Raw genomic sequence first — 19332 nt, 5'->3', positions numbered from 1 at the left:
TCATCTTAAATGACTTGGAATCCAGAATTACTAAAACTGTTAAACTTTATACTGGCTTGATATGTTAAACCTCAAAATGAAATCCTACTGGAAATGGAGAAATTATTAAATGACATTTATGCTGACCAAAAAAATAAAGAGAGAGAGAGAGAGATTATTGACAAGGCAACTAATGCCAGCTAAACTGGGGGAAACTGGGAAAGACATGAACAAAGATGTCACCCAGATCCACTACACATACATTTACTTGAAGGATGCAAAATTAAGTTTATTCTGCTTTTATGAGACTGAATGAAAGGAGGTTGAGAGTTATAAAAAACCAAAGCCAAAAATAAGTTTGAGTGTTTGAACTGAAAGATAGAATAATATGTAATTTTATTGTACTGCTTTTAAAATAAATTTATTAAGAATTGTATAATTCTATGCATGTTTTGATTTTTAAACATCTGCACCTAGGAAATGTACTTTGTCACTATCCTTTTCTGATACTACAGTATTAATAATTGTCTTCTTTCTTCTTTGATAAGAAACTATCCCCCAAAAAGGAAATCTTGCCATTTTTGACAACATGGATGGAACTTGAGCACTAAGTGAAATAAGTCAGACAGAGAAAGACAGATAGCTGTATGTCTCATCTATGTGTGGAACCAAAAAAAAAAAAAACCCCTGAAATCATAGATACACAGAACAGATTTGTGGTTGCCAGAGGCGGGGGTAGGGATGCATGAAATGGCTAAAGGGGGTCAAGAGGTACAAACTTCCAGTTATAAAATAAATAAGTCCTGGGGATGTAATGTACGGCATGGTGACTATAGCTAACAATACTGTATTGTATATATGAAAGTTGCTAAAATAGTAGATCTTAAAAGTTCTCATCATAAGAAAAAAAGAATGTGTAACTGCGTGAGGTGATAGATGTTAACTACACTTATCATGGTGATCATTTTGCAATATATACATACATCAGATCATTAGGTTGTATACTGAAAACTAATATTCTATATCAATTGTATCTCAATGTAAAAGAAAAGAAAATTATGCCAAAAATAAAATATTAATTTACAAATATTTTATGTATAGAATTGTATATTTTAATTTTTCCATTTGCTAGCAGTGAAACAGTAATTTTTTCACTTACAGGTACAGGAATAAGTTTTCTATTTATCAACTTATAGTAACAGAAATAGACTTTATGTAATGCTTTCTTTTATAATATACCAAGATTGTACTCACAACCTTCCTTATGAAGCTGGGGCTCTCGTTACTCGGATTTTGCAAGTAAAGGCACCGAGGTTGAGTCACTTGCTCGGGGTCACAGAGCTAAGTGGTCAAGAAGCCTGGAAGTCTAACTCAGGAGCTGAGACTCAACCACCATGTTCTTCCTGTCTTTTGGCAAATGGTATGCAGTGTCAATATATGCATTCAATCAAAGCTGGAGACAAAACGATTTTTAGCTTGAAGGCTAGTTGGCCACAGTTTGTTTAAATGTGAACAAAATATGTGTTTTATCTTTCATGGGTTTTATATCGTTGGAATCTCCATTTCAGGAGAGTTTCTGTGGAACATCCATCATTGTGCCAGAACTAGAGGGAGCTCTTTATTTGAAAGAAGATGGGAAGAAATCCTGGAAAAGGCGCTATTTTCTTTTACGAGCTTCTGGAATTTATTATGTCCCCAAAGGAAAGACTAAGGTCAGAAAAAAAAAATGCTTTTGCAAAAAGGCATTTCATGAAAGTGAAAGTAAAGAAATCCTCAGGTGGTAATTTAAATACATTCTACTTTGCTGTGAGATTCATGTTACTACGATGTTTATGCAGATACATATCCTATTCGGACAGAATTACAGAAATCCTGAATCTTTCCACTGCTGTCTCTTGAAGGTGAAGAGTTTTATCTAGTTTAAAGTCAGGTTTCAGGGCTTCCCTGGTGGCGCAGTGGTTGAGAGTCTGCCTGCCGATGCAGGGGACATGGGTTTGTGCCCCGGTCTGGGAAGATCCCACATGCTGCGGAGCGGCTGGGCCCGTGAGCCATGGCCGCTGAGCCTGCGCGTCCGGAGCCTGTGCTCCGCAGCGGGAGAGGCCACAACAGTGAGAGGCCCACATACCGCAAAAAATAAATAAATAAATAAATAAATAAAGTCAGGTTTCAGAAATTATGACTGAAGCTCTTTTCTAAAAATTAATTTGTTTCTTTACATATCGATCTTTGAGGACTTTTTTCCCCCCTTTTTACTCTATTGTTCTGTCATTACAGTAAAACTTCTTTTATCTGGAATCATAGTGGTATTAGAAGTCATGACAGATTTTAATTTAGATTTTAGCTTTTATAACTTGAATATTTAAATTGTTCTCTGAAGTGTATTATATGCATTTCCCTGCCTAATTTAGCAGAGTATCTTAGATATCATTTCACTTCTACTTGGTGATTTAGGATTATTGCCTCAAATCTACAAGCACACAGTAAATTTGTCTTCTTTGAAATGTAACTTTAACTCTCATTCTAACTCTTAGCTTTTTCTAAGACCTTTCTTAGAGGGTGGCCATTTCCATCTTTTGCTCACCTTTGCAAAGTTGTAGGCTGTCTCTCTTTCTATATCTGGAGTAAGCCAAAGCATCTTGCCTTCACTGCCGAATCCAGGGCACCCCCCAACGGCATATTTTCAAATTGCAGGCTGCTTCTAATAAGGCTTGACCCACATCCCTTGCAGGTGAAGTCATAGTGACTATCCAGGGCTATTCCCGCTAGTTAGAAGACTGTTATCTCTGTGGAATGCAGGAGAGCATTATGGGAAATTCTTGGTCCAGAGCAGCTACCACTCCTATTTCGTCTCAATCTTAGAATTCATACTTCTCCCATCTGTGCTATCTTCATTCCAGTCCCAAACGTGGGGGGCATAACAGTTGACCCACAGATTATTTGTTTTATTTTAGAGATGTTATGTCTTTGGCTTTTACATATAAGTGAGATCTATAAGCCTATCAAAAACAACACACTTAGGACAAAAATTAGAAGCATTCACATTGGAGTTGGACAGGCATCCTTTCTGTCTCTGCTCCCATTAACACTGATGGAGGAACTAGCCAGGAAGTCAAGAAGAAGAATAACAAGTATAGGGCTTCCCTGGTGGCGCAGTGGTTGAGAGTCCGCCTGCCGATGCAGGGGATGCAGGTTCGTGCCCCGGTCCGGGAAGATCCCACGTGCCATGGAGCGGCTGGGCCCGTGAGCCATGGCCGCTGAGCCTGCGTGTCTGGAGCCTGTGCTCTGCAACGGGAGAGGCCACAAAAGTGAGAGAGGCCCGCGTACCGCAAAAAAAAAAGAATAACAAGTATAATTACTGAAAAAGAAGAGGCAAAACTCTCTTTATTCACAGTCGACATGATTGTCTACCAGACAATATAAGACACTCAACTGAAAAACTTAAGAGTTTGGTCCCAATGGACCAAATAAACTTACCAAATAAGGAATTGTTTTCTTTATATAAAAATATGCAAATTAAATATGCTGCAAAAGATTCCATGCATTGCAAGAACAAAAAAATACAAAATACCTGACAATAAACTTAACAAGAAAGGTTCAAGATCTTATATGGCATAAAATAGAAAATTTAATAAAGGAAATGAGTTAGAATTGAATAAACAGAAATGTACAATGTTGCTAGATGAAAAGATATTAATTCTCCCCTCAATTTTTCTATATATTCAATTCCAATAAAAAAATTTCAATAGGATTCTTTGTACTTGAAGTTCAAAAACTGATTCTAAAATTCATCAGAAAGAGATGCAGTTCCAAAATAGACACACACAAAAATTTTAAAGAACATTATGGAAGAACCTCTCCTCCCAAATGTCAAAACATTAGACAAAAACAGTACAGGAAGAGAAAACAGATCAACAGAGAGCCATCTAATATAAGAGAAATTCAAGTGAGAGGGCACAACAGTGAGAGCCTCGCATACCGAAAAAAAAAAAAAAGTTGCTCTATCTTATTAGTAATCGGGAAAATGTAAATAAGTGAAATTTTTCCTCCCGTGAGATTGATAACACTAACAATATTGATAATATGCAAATTTCGTCAGGAGTGGGTAAGAAAAATGGGCACTCTTATGTACAGAAGTTTGGAATGTAAGCTGGTACAGCCAAATTGGGGGACAGTTTAGCAAAATCTATGCAAATATAATAGGGAATACCCCTTCAATGGACAGCTCCATGTTTGGCAATCTTCCCCAGAGAAACATTTGCTCATATGCACAATACATTTTGTAATAGCAAAATATAGAAGTAACCTCTAGTCATCTACAGTAGGATGGTGGAATAAGTAGCTACATCTATACAGTGTAATGTTATGCAGCTATGCAAAGAATGCGATAAATCCTTTCATATGTCCTAATATAGAAAGACCCCAAGATATAATGTTAAGAAAAAGAACAAAGTCATGGAAAAATATTGAGAGTAAAATCTCATTTATATTTTAATAATTGTATATATGTATTGGGTATGTCTATGCATACCTAGGTATATAAATGTATCCCCAAAAACATTTGGAAGAATGTCTTCTCTGGAGAAGAGAATGAAATTAGAAAAAAAAAGAGTGACGAAGGAAGATTTTTGTTTTGCTATATATAAGATAACTTATTTTTTAAATTATGATGAATGTTTTATTTTTCTAATTAAAAAAACGAAAACTTTGAAAATCCAGAAGAAAATATCTTACAAGAAAAAAGTATACTACCATATATAAAGGAATAATTGTGCATTGAGATGTAGCAATTCTACCCTTTATTTTGTTATTCATTAACTCAGTAAAGAATTATAGAACGTGAGGGGGGAAAAAGTAACAGAACAAATTTGTAATTGAAGTGTAACCAAATATGTAGATTAGAGCTTGATGTCTTCTCAATGCATATTATATGTGGAGGAGAGGGTTCTGTTTCCACAGCACCACCACCAGCCCTAAAGAGAAGGCATGAAAGGAATCTTTTCTCCTCAGGAAGAAGTGTATGAAGTGTGTGCGAATTTTCTGAGCATCAAATTTACCTCTCATTGTTCATCCTGAGGGGGACTTTTTTCTAAATGCTCAGTCATGAAATCCGTCACTGACTTAGAATGGCAGAAGACAAAATGAAATATTTGACGAGGTGCTTGGTCACCTTGTCTGAACCCCATCAATAACGATGCCAGTCATCTCTGGGAGTCCACGCGTAGGTGCTAGAGCAGCAGTATAATCTTTTGCTCCACTTTTGGTCTGTGGCATGCTGTTTTGCCTGGATGTGCTCTTTCCTTCTTAAAATGTAGGCTTGGCTTTTAGAAAGCTATACGTGGTAGATGCTTATATAAATTACCTGAAATTGTGTATTTTCCTACTAAAATGTAATCCTTCGTTGTGCCATGAAGAACGACCTTAGAAAAATATTACTTGTCAGCTAGGTTGAGGTTATTTTTTCCTTCTCTTTCAGACATCTCGAGATCTGGCATGTTTTATACAGTTTGAAAATGTCAACATTTACTATGGGATTCAGTGTAAAATGAAATACAAAGCACCCACTGACTACTGCTTTGTTTTAAAGGTAGGTTTAAGAAGTCCTTACTTTAGATCTGTAAGCAATTTAAGGTAATGTTTCCTTTTAAGAAGAAAAATGTTAAATGTTATACAGTTAACTACAAGTATAACATAATAAGCTTTTTATTGTAAACCAAAATAGGAAAGGGGGAAACATTTCTACCCACTCAGATCATTTCTCCAAAGCCTGTTATCTGAGTCTAAAACTTTCACGTCAACCTGTCTGGATTTCTTCGTCACTTTATGAAAAAGAGAACTCTACATTTTGAACAGATTTTAGTTACAGTTTTATTGACAAGACAATCCGTCTTTCAGTTCTTTCTTTATCAGACTCTTATTCCATTGTAAGACATTTTTAGAAATTAGGAAGTTGACAAGATTTTCTAGAAAAATACAGAAAATACAAAAAATAGGAAAATATATCTTTTTCTAAAAATAGCATTACTGGGTCTTGAAACTTTTTAAGGTGCGTATGATCAAAAGGCAATATGTATTATCAGGTGTCTGGTAAGGTTGACATTAGCACCATATTTTGGAAGCTTGGGCAGGAGTAACTTTTCTCTGCCAGCTGTAACGACTGACCCCTAGAAATGGACTCAGGGCATTTATGCAGCTGTTCTGGTCTTGCCATTTTCTCTGACCTCACAGATTCCTTTCCCTTCACAGACTCACACCAGAGAGCGGGGGCTAGTGCATTCCACTTGGCCCCGGTGCAGGGCTGGGTACAGAATTTCTTTTTTTTCCTACAAATATACTTCATCTTTTATTATTTTTTAAATTGAAGTATATAGTTGCTGTGCAATGGTATATAAGTTACAGGTGTACAATATTAGTGATTCACAATTTTTAAAGGTTATACTCCATTTATAGTTATTATAAAATATTGGCTATATTCCCTGTGTTATACAATATATCTTTGTAGCTTATTTTACACCTAATGGTTTGTACCTTTTAATCCCCGACTCCAATATTGCCCCTCCCTGAAATCCCCCAGAATTTCTCCTTTCTGAATCGGAGTTCCTCTGTTTCCTTCTGGGATAGAAGTCTGTGGAGCAGGTGTTAATGAGACCAGGTTCCTGGTGAGGCACCTTTGTATGTCTGTCACCCGCCCACCCCCAGGGAGACTCCATTACCATGTTTCTGGAAACGTCCGAAGCTGGACTCCGTGTGTGCATATGTGCTCCTGGCAAAGCTGTCACCTTTCCCGAGGAAGTGGGCCAGTCTATACTATAGGTTTACATCATTTTCACAAATTAAGGACAATGCTTACATTTACATTGGTGGCAAACGTATTCTTTGTCAAGAACCCTGTCACTAGAGATGATCATGAACCCACTCCATCATTTCAGAGGCGCCCACACTCGTGTGCCACTGTCACACACCTGTTACTCCAGGAGTCGGGTATCGCCTTGACCCAACCATTCTCAAAACCCCGATGGGGCACAGGCAGCCTGGGCATCATCCATATGCAATTGTAGGAAATACTACAGAGAGGTCCCATGTGCCATTTACCCAGTTTCTTCCAATGGTAACATCTGGCAAAACCGTGGTACCATGTCATAACCAGGATATTGACATTGGTCCAGTCAAGATTCAGAGCATTCCCATCACCACAAGGCACCCTCCTTTATAACTACACCCACTTCCCTCCTATTCCCATCCCCTTCATACCCCCTGGCCACCACTAAGCTATTCTTCATTTCTATCCCTTTGTCAGAAAATGACATCTCTTAATGAACAAAAAGCACACGAGAAATGTTTCATGTGTAATGCAGTGATTTAAGCACTTTCCATATATTCACTCACTTAATCCCTTTATCAGCCTTATGGGGTGAGAGCCACAATTCCCCCTAGTTTGTAGATGTGGAACCTGGGCACAGAGACTCCTGAAGTGGCTGAGCCAGGATGAGAAGCCGGGGGGTGGCCCAGAGGCCATTCTCTTGGACACTGTTTGCTAGGCCACAGAATCTCTTCTCTGCCTCCCCACCAGCCCAAGCCGCCCTTGAACTTTGTCTTCATTGTGTTTCTGTCTGCCCCCATGGCCCTTGTTTGCAATCCTGAGACCCTGAGAAATTACCAAAATGGAGGCCCTCCTTTGCACATGGGCGTGCACTGCACCTCTGCAGCACTGTCCACATCTCTTAGGTAGGGAGAAGGTTTTAGAGAGAGGTTCTGAAATGCTGGTCAATAAACTGGCTGAATCAGAGTCAGGGGAGGCTGGTTAGAAATACAGGTTCCAGGGCCCTGACCCACTGAATCAAACCATTTAAGGATGGGGCCCAGGAATCTTAGTTTTTCCTCAGCACAGTCAAGTTTTGCACTCAGAGGATCAGAATGTGTTCTAACTCTTAAGCGTCAACAGTCAGGGCTTATCAGCTGGTGACGAAATGCACTTCAGAGCGGACAAATAGAATGAACGTTGTCAGAAGGGGGCAAGGGCCCTAACCCATGGCCAGGGTCCAGAGGCTGGAGGAGGGATTTCCAGCAAGAGAAAGAAGAGCTCTCAGACCTAGAGGTTCCCAGGCTGAGGATTTAGACCCAGTGAGCAGGGTGGGAATGCAGTTTCTGGTGCTGACTCGCAAGCTTGGAACTAGGTCCCAGAATCATGGGCTGAACTATCTGATCTGGGACACAGGTCACCCTGGGCTGCACTGAGCGTGGCAACGCTGAGACCCAGGGCAGGGCCTCCCAGATGGGAGAGAGGGCTCAGAGGTGAAAAAAAAGCAGGCCTGATGATCCAAGAACAAACAAGAATCAGGACAAACAACCCAAGGGGAACATACATTTCCCTTTCCTCAGAATGATCAGTTCTGTTCTCAAGCCAGTTTCCTTAAGGGCAATCACCCTGCTTACTTTGCTCTTAGGCATGCTTCTTGGTTCCTTCCCAAAATATTAGGAATTTCTGTTCATTTGCTGAGTAAAAGTGTCTGTCATCGTTTGGAGAACCTCATTTGTTTATGAACATTTTGGTCATTTATGTGCCTTTCTGTCCACTGTGGGGAAAAAATTTCTTGATATGCAAATATTTCATGAGGGTGAGCAGATTTAAAGAATTCAAAGAATGTGCACATACACTGCAAAAGGAGTTGGAGATTATGGCGAAGCCTGTTAAGAGAGATCGTGTGATTCCACAGACATGCAAGGGCTGAGAAGTTCAGCCCGGGAGTTTCTTACTCAGGATAAACTCACGGATTATCACAGTCCGTGGTGGGGCGCTGTCGAGAAGATGGGAATTTGAGTCCTGGCCTTGTCACCTGGCACATTGTCGGGACTCTCTAAGCTTCATTGCCCTCTGCTACAAAGTGGAAATAAGAACACTTCCTGGGGGCTTCCCTGGTGGTCCAGTGGTTAAGGCTCCTTGCTTCCACTGCATGGAGCACGGGTTCGATCTCCCTGGTTGGGGAACTAAGATCCTACATGCCGCATGGCACGGCCAAAAAGATAAATAAACAATTTTTTTTTTAAAAAGAACACTTCCCGTGCAGATTAAACAATATTTGCCCATAAGACCATCAGTGCAATGTCGAGAGACACAGCCAGCCAGCGAGAACTGGAAGGCATTCTTACTGCACTCTAGAACCAATTAAATATTTCTAGTGACCAGTGGTTCTCAAACTTCAGAGTGCATGGGACTCACCAGGAGAGCTGTTAAAACACAGGTGGCTGGGCCCCCAGAGTTTCTGATTCTGTGGGTCCGGGATCAGGCCCCGGAATTTGCACTTCCACCAAGTTCCCAGGTGATGTTGATGGCCCAGGGGCCACACTCTGAGAAGGCAGTAGAGACATCACCTGTCCTTTAAGAGGTTGAGCGATATGGTCAGTAATACAGCAATAGCTTTGTATGGTGACAGATGGTTACTAGACTTACCCTGGTGATCATTTCATAATGTAGGCAAGTGTCACATCACTAGGTAGTACACCTGAAACTAACATAATATTGTACATCAGCTACATTTCAATTTTTAAAAATTAATAAGTAAATTAAAAAGTTTTTTAAGAGACTGACCATACTCACAAAAAAGATATCAGAGGTTGTCCATACTCACAAGAAAGGACTTGGTACCCCAGAATCATTTCTACCCTTGTGCTCTTTCTTTTTTTTTTTTTTTTTTTTTTCTTTTTGCGGTATGTGGGCCTCTCACTGTTGTGGCCTCTCCCGTTGCGGAGCACAGGCTCCGGATGCGCAGGCCCAGCGGCCATGGCTCACGGGCCCAGCCGCTCCGCGGCATATGGGATCCTCCCAGACCGGGGCATGAACCCGTATCCCCTGCATCGGCAGGCGGACTCTTAACCACTTGCGCCACCAGGGAGGCCCCTTGTGCTCTTTCTTTGATGCACACCCCCCTTTCCTGTGAAGTTGCTCCTTTGTGAATTTTTTCTCGCTGCATTCTGAGGTGAGGTATGATGGGGCAGTGGAAGTGACCATCCTCCAGGAGGAATTATGTCTCTATTGAGCTCCGTTGAGAGGTGGTGAGGGGTCATGGAAAGAGTTCTGGAATTCTGCTCCATCACTCACCTATTCCCTACCCTTACTCTGCTACATTTTCTTCACAGTCTGAAATGACATTACTTAGTGTTTTGTATTTTTATTGGCTTTCTCCCCTAGTAGAATATAAATGCCTAATCAAGTATGAGCTCACCTTAACCTGATTCCATCTGCAACAATCCTGTTTCCAAATAAGGTCCCATTCACACAGATACCTAAACAGAGGGTTAGGACTTCAACGTGTCTTTGGAGGGGACACAATGAAACCCATGATACCCACCTACTTTTCCAAGCTAGAAATAGAGAAATCATCCCTGAAGTCCCTCCTCTCCCCTCTGTTGTCCATTCCCTCCTCAAGTTCTGGTTTCTACGAGAGACGGCTCTCATGCAGCCCTCTCTGTCTGTTCTTCCTCCTCACTCCACGGCCCCAGCCACCACTGCTGCCTGGATTCCCTGCTGTTCCAGAGGTCTGATGGCCCCACTGCCTAGAGGACAACGTCCAGATGCTATTTTGACACAAGGCCCTTGACTCTGCTTCCTCTCCAGCTTCTTTTCTGCCTCTCCTTTCCATGGCTCCCAGGTCCTGACCACACAGAACTTCTACACGTTCCTCAAATGTATTATAACATTCTGTCACTTTGTCCAAAGAGCCTCTCTCTGGTTTCCAACTTTTACTACGAACTTTACCATGTCATAGAGTGATCATACATTTGTTTACATATGTCTCCCCCAGGGACATCCCAGCCGCCACTTCCTAAGTACAGTGTGAGCCTTTCTTTCTCATCTCTGTCTACCTAGGGATTGGTATATTTCTGAGCACCCAGAGGTATCTATTGAATGCACAGGCCCTTGGTTTCTTGTTATGCTTCTGCCACTCCCTTTGACCTGGGATAAATGGCTTAACTTCTCTGGTCTCCCACTGGGAAGTTTAGAGGATCTGTAAGATCCCTTTGAACAACGATCTGCAGTTGCCCTGACCTCAGTGTGCTGCATGGCACATCCTGCAGGAGCTTCTCTTTCTGTGGTCAGGAGCAACCAGACCAACGGTGGAAGAGTCTAACCAGTGGCACGGAGCCAGCATTTGTCCTTAAACGTCTTTGCAAGTATTTTTTTCAGCTAAAAGCTCAAGGGAGTAAACCCCTTGGCCAGGTCCTAAGACACGACAAAAGAATGAGCACAGGAACTTGCTGTATGATGTCCTGGGAGCCTAGGAGGCTCCTGCCTTCACAAGGGAGCCAGAAAGGAGCCCACTAGGCAGCTCATCTTAGAATCATAAAATCTGAGGATCACGAGAGACCTTCAAGGTCATCTGATGCTTAATTCTTCTGTATACAGTCTTAGCACACATGTGACATAAGGAAGTTGGTGAGACGCATGCCACTAATGTTGGAGAGAATGAACCAAAGTCTATACTTCGACCTCCTGATCATAGGAGAAGCCATAGTTAGAACTCAAGGTCAAGAGTTCTTGCCTCTCTTTTGTGCTCAACAGCCATTATGCTTAAGGGAATGACTACATTTTAGTCTATTTGGATGAAGTACATACTTAAGAAATTGTTGATTGTGCTGTTTAAGTGGATGCCTCTACCCAGGCAGTTGCTTTCATTGCAAGCACAAAACAGTTTAAGTCTGCTCCTGGGAACCTGGCTTTCCCATGACATGACATGCACCAAAAAACAAACCAAAGGAATTTTAATATATCAAGCCAAAGGTAACAAGATCAACTTTTAAAATTCCTCCAGAAACAAAACAAAACAACAGCTGCTTTCTAAGAATTATAGGCATCAAATTGCTGGTTTTGCCCCTCTTACAAGACAGTCAGAACAGGAATGCAGTTGGAAGTTAGGGAGCTGTTTCTGGTGCTGAAAGACAAGGATGTTCTGTATGACCAAGGACCTTTGTGCCTGTCCATCACTGTTCTCTTTGATCAGGAGCTCCTGGAAGGCCTGGATGACCCCTAGTGCAGCACCTAGCTCATTGCCACTTAAGATTAGACAGAAATATTCCTTCTCTGCACCATCCATCTGGAGGCCAAAATGGCCCATTTGGGTAAGAGATGACAGAAGACGGGGTGAAACCCTGAATTCCTGGTAGCAGAAATAACCCTAGGACTGATGGGGGGGTCACAAAGGCATTAATTCCTTGACATAAGAATTACATCAGGTAAGTTCCTTTATCTGATAAATGGAGAAATGATTTGGATTTCTTGTAGGGCTAAAAACGTGATGAATGTGAAGGCTTTCAAGTGTTCAAAAAGCAGGAATGAAAATGATTAATGATAATAGAGTAAAAAAATGCTTGTGATAAATCATGTCACCGCTTTCTTAAATTCTTTCCAAATTTAGCCTCTATAAAAAATATACTCCTGTTCCTAATCCTAAAATTGCTACTGGTAATTTTGGCCACCATCTCAGGAAATGTCATACACTATGAGAATTTTTTTTAATGTTTTTGAAAGGTGCTAATAAGTGAAGAGCTTATAAATGGTCTTTGAAATGGCTTTTTCTAGCATCCGCAAATTCAGAAGGAGTCCCAGTATATCAAGTACCTCTGCTGTGATGACGCAAGAATGCTAAATCAGTGGGTTACGGGAATCAGGATCGCCAAGGTGAGAGAGCGTTTGGACTCACCCTATCTTTGCTAACCAGCCTCCTGACCTGGGTCCAGTCTTTGTGCTACTGAGAAACAGCTGATCCATTCTTACTGAGTCAATGCCATTAATGGGTCAGTGCTATAGATATTACCTTATTTGCCCATTGGTTTTTTTAAGTAAGTGAGAGTGGTTGATACATGGACCTCTCCCATGACCTGAGAGTCAGGGATTTACTTTCACATGAGACATCTCAGATATTGATGTATGAAGAGCTTTGCAAGTGTCGTGTGTAATTAAGAAACACTAGATACAGTCTGCAGTAGAATTACATAAAGATATATGTCATCACAGTGCGTGGCTAAAGCTCTCCTCTAATGGGGAGGTGAAAGTATTACCTGACTCTACTAATCTGGAAAATTATTTAACGTATGAAAACATGATTTGTGGATTTTTTCATTGAAATACGTCTACTAAAAGAAATCTCAGGAAAGGAATAAAAAGAGTAGTCATGAAGTCCTTTTTTCCCTGAACTTGCAGTTTGCAATTGAGTGCAGAATTTGGGATTACTCTGTTGCTTCTTTTGTGTTCTCTCCCTAGTATGGAAAGACGCTCTATGATAACTATCAGCGTGCCATGGCCAGGGCAGGGCTCGCCTCTCGGTGGACAAACCTGGGCACTGTCAACGCAGCCCCACCAGCCCCGTCTTCTACAGGTACCTTGCAGAGGGGAAAGTCTGACACCTGTTCAAAGCTCAGAGGTCGTGTTCAAACTTTTCTAATGTATTTCATAGAAACAGAACTTTGTAGACACTGTACAGAATACATTCCCTCCTGGTGGTCAAATTTAAGATCCCGCCCCCCCCCCACTTGTATCTGTTCCTTTATAAGTGACTTTTAGCAAAGCTCTGCCCCTTTTTTCATGATATGCTTGTGGACAAGGTGGTGATCACCAACTTAGGGTGAGCTTGTAGGGAGCTGTGTCTCATCACAGTAGAGATATGATGTTTGTCCAAGGCTCCATTAGTGCCCAGCAGGCTGCTCGCACCAACAGTGAGATCATTCCTTGGTGTTTTGTCTCAATAACGTCATGGCTAGAGCCCCGTACCCAATTCTGGACATCACATTTTAATGGTAATAGAACAGCTACTGGTTTATATTTTTAAGAAGGAGGGCAAGACATTGAGGGATGGAGTGGGTACTATGCTTTATATACACATTATTTCTTGTCCTTACAACCACCCTGCAAGGTATACATTATTATCCTCACTCCACAGTTGAGAAAACTAAAGCTTGGAGAAGTTAGTATGTAGTACTTCTCAGTGGTTGAGCTGTGATTCAAACACATTGTCTTTATGATAAATAATGGTTGGAAGAACTTGAACCATTGTGGCCAGTGATTTAATCAATTGTACCTCTTAATGAAACCCCAATAAAAACTCTAGACACCAAGGCTTGGGGGAGCTTCCTGGTTGGTGAACAAGTCAAGGAACCAGGTGGGTTACATGCCTTGACTCCACAGAGAAAGGAGTCCACATCCAGGACCCACCCAGACCTCACCCTGTGGGCGTCCATTATAATAAAACTGTAATGGGTGAGTATAGAGCTTTCCTGAGTTCTACAAGTCATTGTGTTGAATTATTGAACCTGAGGGGTCATGGGAGCCTCTCAGTTTATAAAGGGCTGGTCAGAAGTGGCGGGTGGCTGGCATTGAAGTGGAGGCAGCCTTGTGAAGGTTGTACCTTAAACCTGTAGAGTCTGGTGCCAACTCCAGGAGGTGTCAGAACTGAATTACAGTCCACCCACTTGGGTGGAAACAGAACCCACGTCTTGCCAGGACCTTAGCTCTACCAGTTATGTGTGTGTGTCAGAGGTCATTGGGGATTTGCGGGTGCTGTGAGATGCTATTTTGATAGGGCACCACTGAGCCCACATCCAGACACAGGCATCCCTCCCATGAAGTCCCCAAGAGAAAGAGATAAAGACACAGGAGCCATGGCAAATAGAATTCCACGTTTGATCAGCTGGGCTAGTGTTCATAACTCCCAATTCAAGGCTACCTGTTAGAACAAGCTAGAGCATGTGGTTTAAACTCAAAGCCTGAAATGGGCATCTCTCTCTCCTAAGTTTCAGCCCTAGCCAGAGACAACTATAACACCAGGGATTTAAAGAAAAAGAGGAAGAAAAGAAGGGAGCGAGAGAGGAAGGAGGGGAAAAGGAAGGAAGGAAGTGAGCAGAATGACTGGGCTGGCTCTCAACCCACAGGACTCTGCCCACCATTAACCTAGTAGATAGGAATGTGGAGGTTGAGAAAAGGAGAGGGTAGGGGGAGTGAGGCTTCTCCAGCGTGGCGAGAGGGATTGGGACATCCTTTCCTCCCAGAGGGCTCGGCATACGGTAGACACTGAGTCCATCACAGATCTGTCGACATCAACCACAACCGGGCCCTTAATACTGCCTGTGGTTCTTACTGTGTTTCTCTAGACCAATGGTTCTCGACCAGGGTAGACTTGGACCCCCAGGGAAGACTTGGCAATGTCTGAAAACATGTTTGGTTGTCATGCTTTGGAGGGTGCTTGTGTCATCTAATGGGTAGAGGCTAGGGATGCTGCCTGTGCTGCAATGCACAGGACAGCCCTGAACAACAAAGAATCTGCCCGTCCCAAATGTCAGTCAGTAATGTTGAGAAAACCTATCCCAGTCACTGTAATCTCCTAGTTTCTCTAATTGTTTCAGACATTCTTCACTCTCCTCAGATTTCCAATCTCCAGCCCCTTTACTCTCAGCAAAAAAAAAAAAAAAAAAGAAAGCATCAACTTTCCACCACCAAACCCAGTGATTTAACCTGCATCTACACCCATCCTAGCCCATGTCTATTATGTTACCTCCTAACAAGGGTCGATTCTTCCATGCATGCTCTCGTCCCCTATTCTTGCCCCAACTGGAGTCCTGCAGCGCAACTCTGATGCTGCCCCTGGAGTTAGCTCAGACCCCAAGAGGGCACAGTCCTAATAAGCCTGCCCTTCCTTCAGATGCCAGCCACACTTCAGGGGTCCCCAGGCCACCCAAACTTTTGACCTACCGGCCACAAATCTGGGGGTTTCCCAGAACCCCCTTAGGTTCAACAGTTCAACTCATAAAACTTGGGAGAGTGCTATCCTTATTGTTACAATGTTATTATAGAGTATACACTGGGACTTCCCTGGTGGCACAGTGGTTAAGAATCCGCCTGCCAATGCAGGGCACACAGGTTCGGTGGGGAACCTCTGGTCCGGGAGGATCCCACATGCCGCGGAGCAGCTAAGGCCGTGTGCCACAACTACTGAGCCCACGTACAGCAATTACTGAAGCCTGCTCGCCTAGAAGCCTGTGCTCCACAACAAGAGAAGCCACCGCAATGAAAAGCCCATGCACCACAACGAAGAGTAGCCCCCGCTCACTGCAGCTAGACCACACGCAGCAATGAAGACCCAACGCAAGCAAAAAATAAAGAAAGAAAGAAACATTTTTAAAAATTAAAAAAGTAAGTAAAGGATACACATCAGGACCAGCCAAATGAAAGACGAATAAGGTGAGGTCTAGGAGGATCCCAGATGAAGAGCTTCTGTGTCCTCTGGAATCAGGGTGCATTACCCTTCCAGCACATGGATGTATTCACCACCAGGAAAGCACCACTGTCCAGATTTTTTATTGGGATTTCACTTCATCGACATGATTGATCAAATCATTGGCCATGTGACTGAACTCAGTTTCTAGCCCCCGTTCTCTACTCTGCCGATGTCGGGCTGGCCTAAAGCCTCAACCCTCTAATCGGTTGGTCTTCTGGTGACCAGCACCCATCCTGATCCACCTTGTTTGCATAAACTCAGATGTGTTCCTAGGGGCTGAATAACAAAGACACTCTGATAGCTTGGAAAATACCAAGTTCTGTGCCAGGAACCCAGGACAAAGACCAGAGAGATGCGTGATTATGCCATTCTCTTGTACTTTCTCTCCTGCTCTACTGTTTTCTTCTCATCAATATTGCTCCCTTCTTCAAAGAAACAAAATCAAATGTAAAACCCTCCTACAACTCCAAATGCCCCTCCAGCTAGTGCCCCATCTGACAAGCAACTGTTCTAAAAGGTGGACCATATTTGCTGTCTCCATGTTTCTACTTCCTTTTCACTCTTCAACCCATTTCAGTCAGGCTTCTGCCTCTACTACCTGGTGGAAAATGCTCTTGCTCATCTCACCAGCGGCCTCTGTGTTGCTAAATCAAACGACTGTAAACCCCTCTTTTTAGTCCACCTTTCAGCAACCCCAACTCAACTGACCACTCCTCCTTGAACCAATCTCCTCTCTCGGCTTTCCAGATACCACACACTCCAAGTCCCCCACCCCGCCCCCACTTCTCTGACTTCTTTTAACCTCCTATAGTAACTCTTCTTCTTCTTCTTCAACCCCACCTTAAACTACCCAAGACCCATCAATCCTAACCCTATCCTCATTTTACACTATCTCCCTAAGTGATCTAATCCACCCCCAGCACTGTGTATGAGCTGACCACCTATAGCTACGTAAATCCAATCCAGGCTTCTCTGTTGACCTTCAAACCCATGTATCCAACTGTCTGCTCATGGGCTTCACGTGGATCCTTCCCAGACACCTCAAACTCAACATCTGCAGAACTGAGCTCATCCTCTTACCCTCCAGACTTGCTCCCCCATTGTTGTTCTCTGTTTCCATAAATAACATCATCATCTGCCCAATTGCTCCTGCAGAAAACATGCAAGAAAACTCACCTCCAAATCCAGTCACCCCTAAATCCTGCTGATTCTACCTTCTGAATATCAGTCAAACCTGTCCATGCCTGTTTGTCTCCATTGCCATCAAATCCTAGCCACCATGATCTTCACTTGGCCCCATGGGGTGGTGCTTCAGCCCTTCAGATGCTTTCCACTGCTCTCAGATTAAGTCCCTGGTCCTTAGCAAGGCCACCAAAACCTGCATGAAATGAGCCTCGCCCATCTCACCTGCCTCTTTCCCCACCCCTGTCTTCCTGTTCCTGCTACAGAGCCCATCTGCTTTTCCCAGTTTTTCAAAGCCCCAAGCACCGTCCTTTTTCAAGGACTTCTCAGATGCTCTTCCTCTGTTTATGATGCTCTTTGATTTCATGTGGCTAATTCCTGCCCAGCCTCAGATCTGAAATGAATTGTCTTTGGTAGGCCAGTCATAATTAATAATCTGTGTGATTATTAGTTTAGTATCTGTTCCTTCCTCCAGGCACTGAAGGAAATCATGAGGTCAGGGACTGTTTCTGTCTCGTACATCATACTTTTCCCAGCACGGACTGCAGTGCTGGGCAGATAACAGGCATTCGGCTAGAATTCGAAGATGGTTGGGACGACAAATGGAAAAATGAATTAACACCTGGTAGGGTTTCTCTGAGGGTGAAGTAATGTGAACGCCCTTAATACTAAATGCAAAATGCATGTTCATTCCGTTTCTCCCAAATGAATTGCTTAAATCCAATTTTTTTTTTTTTTTTTTTTTTTTTGCTGTACGCGGGCCTCTCACTGCTGTGGCCTCTCCCGTTGCGGAGCACAGGCTCCGGACACACAGGCTCCGCGGCCATGGCTCGCGGGCCCAGCCGCTCCGCGGCATGTGGGATCCTCCGGGATCGGGGCACGAACCCGTGTCCCCTGCATCGGCAGGCGGACTCTCAACCACTGCGCCACCAGGGAGGCCCTTAAATCCAATTTTTGAAGAACACGATTGCAGCAGTCAGATGAGATGTCCATTGATCAAAAAGGAGGATCTGGGCTTCCCTGGTGGTGCAGTGGTTGAGAGTCCGCCTGCCGATGCAGGGGACACGGGTTTGTGCCCCGGTCCGGGAAGATCCCACGTGCCGCGGAGCGGCTGGGCCCGTGAGCCATGGCCGCTGAGCCTGCGCGTCCGGAGCCTGTGCTCCGCAAGGGGAGAGGCCACAGCAGTGAGAGGCCCGCATACCGCAAAAAAAAAAAAAAAAAAAAAAAGGAGGATCTTTTCCATGACGGAATATCCGTTAGTAGATAGTAAATTAACCCATCTTGGTTCTGCTGTAGAGTCTTATTTATCAAAATTAAGCCCTGCAGCCCTACAGAGGACAAATGTGCTGAGATCTTAAACCATACTGAGAGCATCCCTGCTTATTATTAAATGCTTCCACTTGAGCATCTAAGGAGAAAAAAGTCCTCAATTTAAACTGTCTTTCAGTTTATGCCTTAGAATGTATTGCCATGAGCACCTGCTGGGTGGGATTTTAAGCTCTAAAGAGCTACATTAGTGACCAGCTTGGAAGGAACTGAAGATGATGAGCTTAGAAGGAAGGGAAGCCACTTTCAAATAAACGTGAAGTTCATTCTTCTCAGTTATACACATACGTATACGATGACCGTGATCACATCTTAGCAACAAAGACCCGCTTGAAATGACGCCATCTTTTAAAATTCAGTTCTTCTCGTATATTATTGTCCAAGCCTCTCTCTTCCCCTAAACTCATCACACAAAATCACTAGGGCTCTTGGAAGGTGTTTAAGGGACCCATGTCCATCCAGGAGCCCGGGACAAATCAAACCATACGTTCCTTGCAACAGCCCTCTTCCCTCTGCCGCCAAAATTAAGGTAAATGTCAAGAATAGTGTTGAAAAAACAAATGTTCCTTGGGATCAGAGGAGTTAC

General features: G+C 43.0%; 1 protein-coding gene across 1 annotated transcript in view; it reads left to right on the top strand.

Annotated features, from left to right (window-relative positions):
• APBB1IP (amyloid beta precursor protein binding family B member 1 interacting protein) overlaps nt 1-19332 on the top strand; it is a 105813-nt gene that overhangs the window by 79587 nt on the left and 6894 nt on the right. Inside the window, exons 9-12 of the mRNA XM_060095431.1 lie at nt 1548-1691; nt 5453-5563; nt 12551-12649; nt 13232-13346. Coding sequence (XP_059951414.1) covers nt 1548-1691; nt 5453-5563; nt 12551-12649; nt 13232-13346 — 469 coding nt within the window. The remainder of the gene's footprint in view (nt 1-1547; nt 1692-5452; nt 5564-12550; nt 12650-13231; nt 13347-19332) is intronic.

This window comes from Mesoplodon densirostris, chromosome 4 (genome assembly GCF_025265405.1).
Source record: "Mesoplodon densirostris isolate mMesDen1 chromosome 4, mMesDen1 primary haplotype, whole genome shotgun sequence".
Taxonomy (NCBI): Eukaryota; Metazoa; Chordata; class Mammalia; order Artiodactyla; family Ziphiidae; genus Mesoplodon; species Mesoplodon densirostris.
This window is presented reverse-complemented; position numbering and strand designations above follow the sequence as displayed.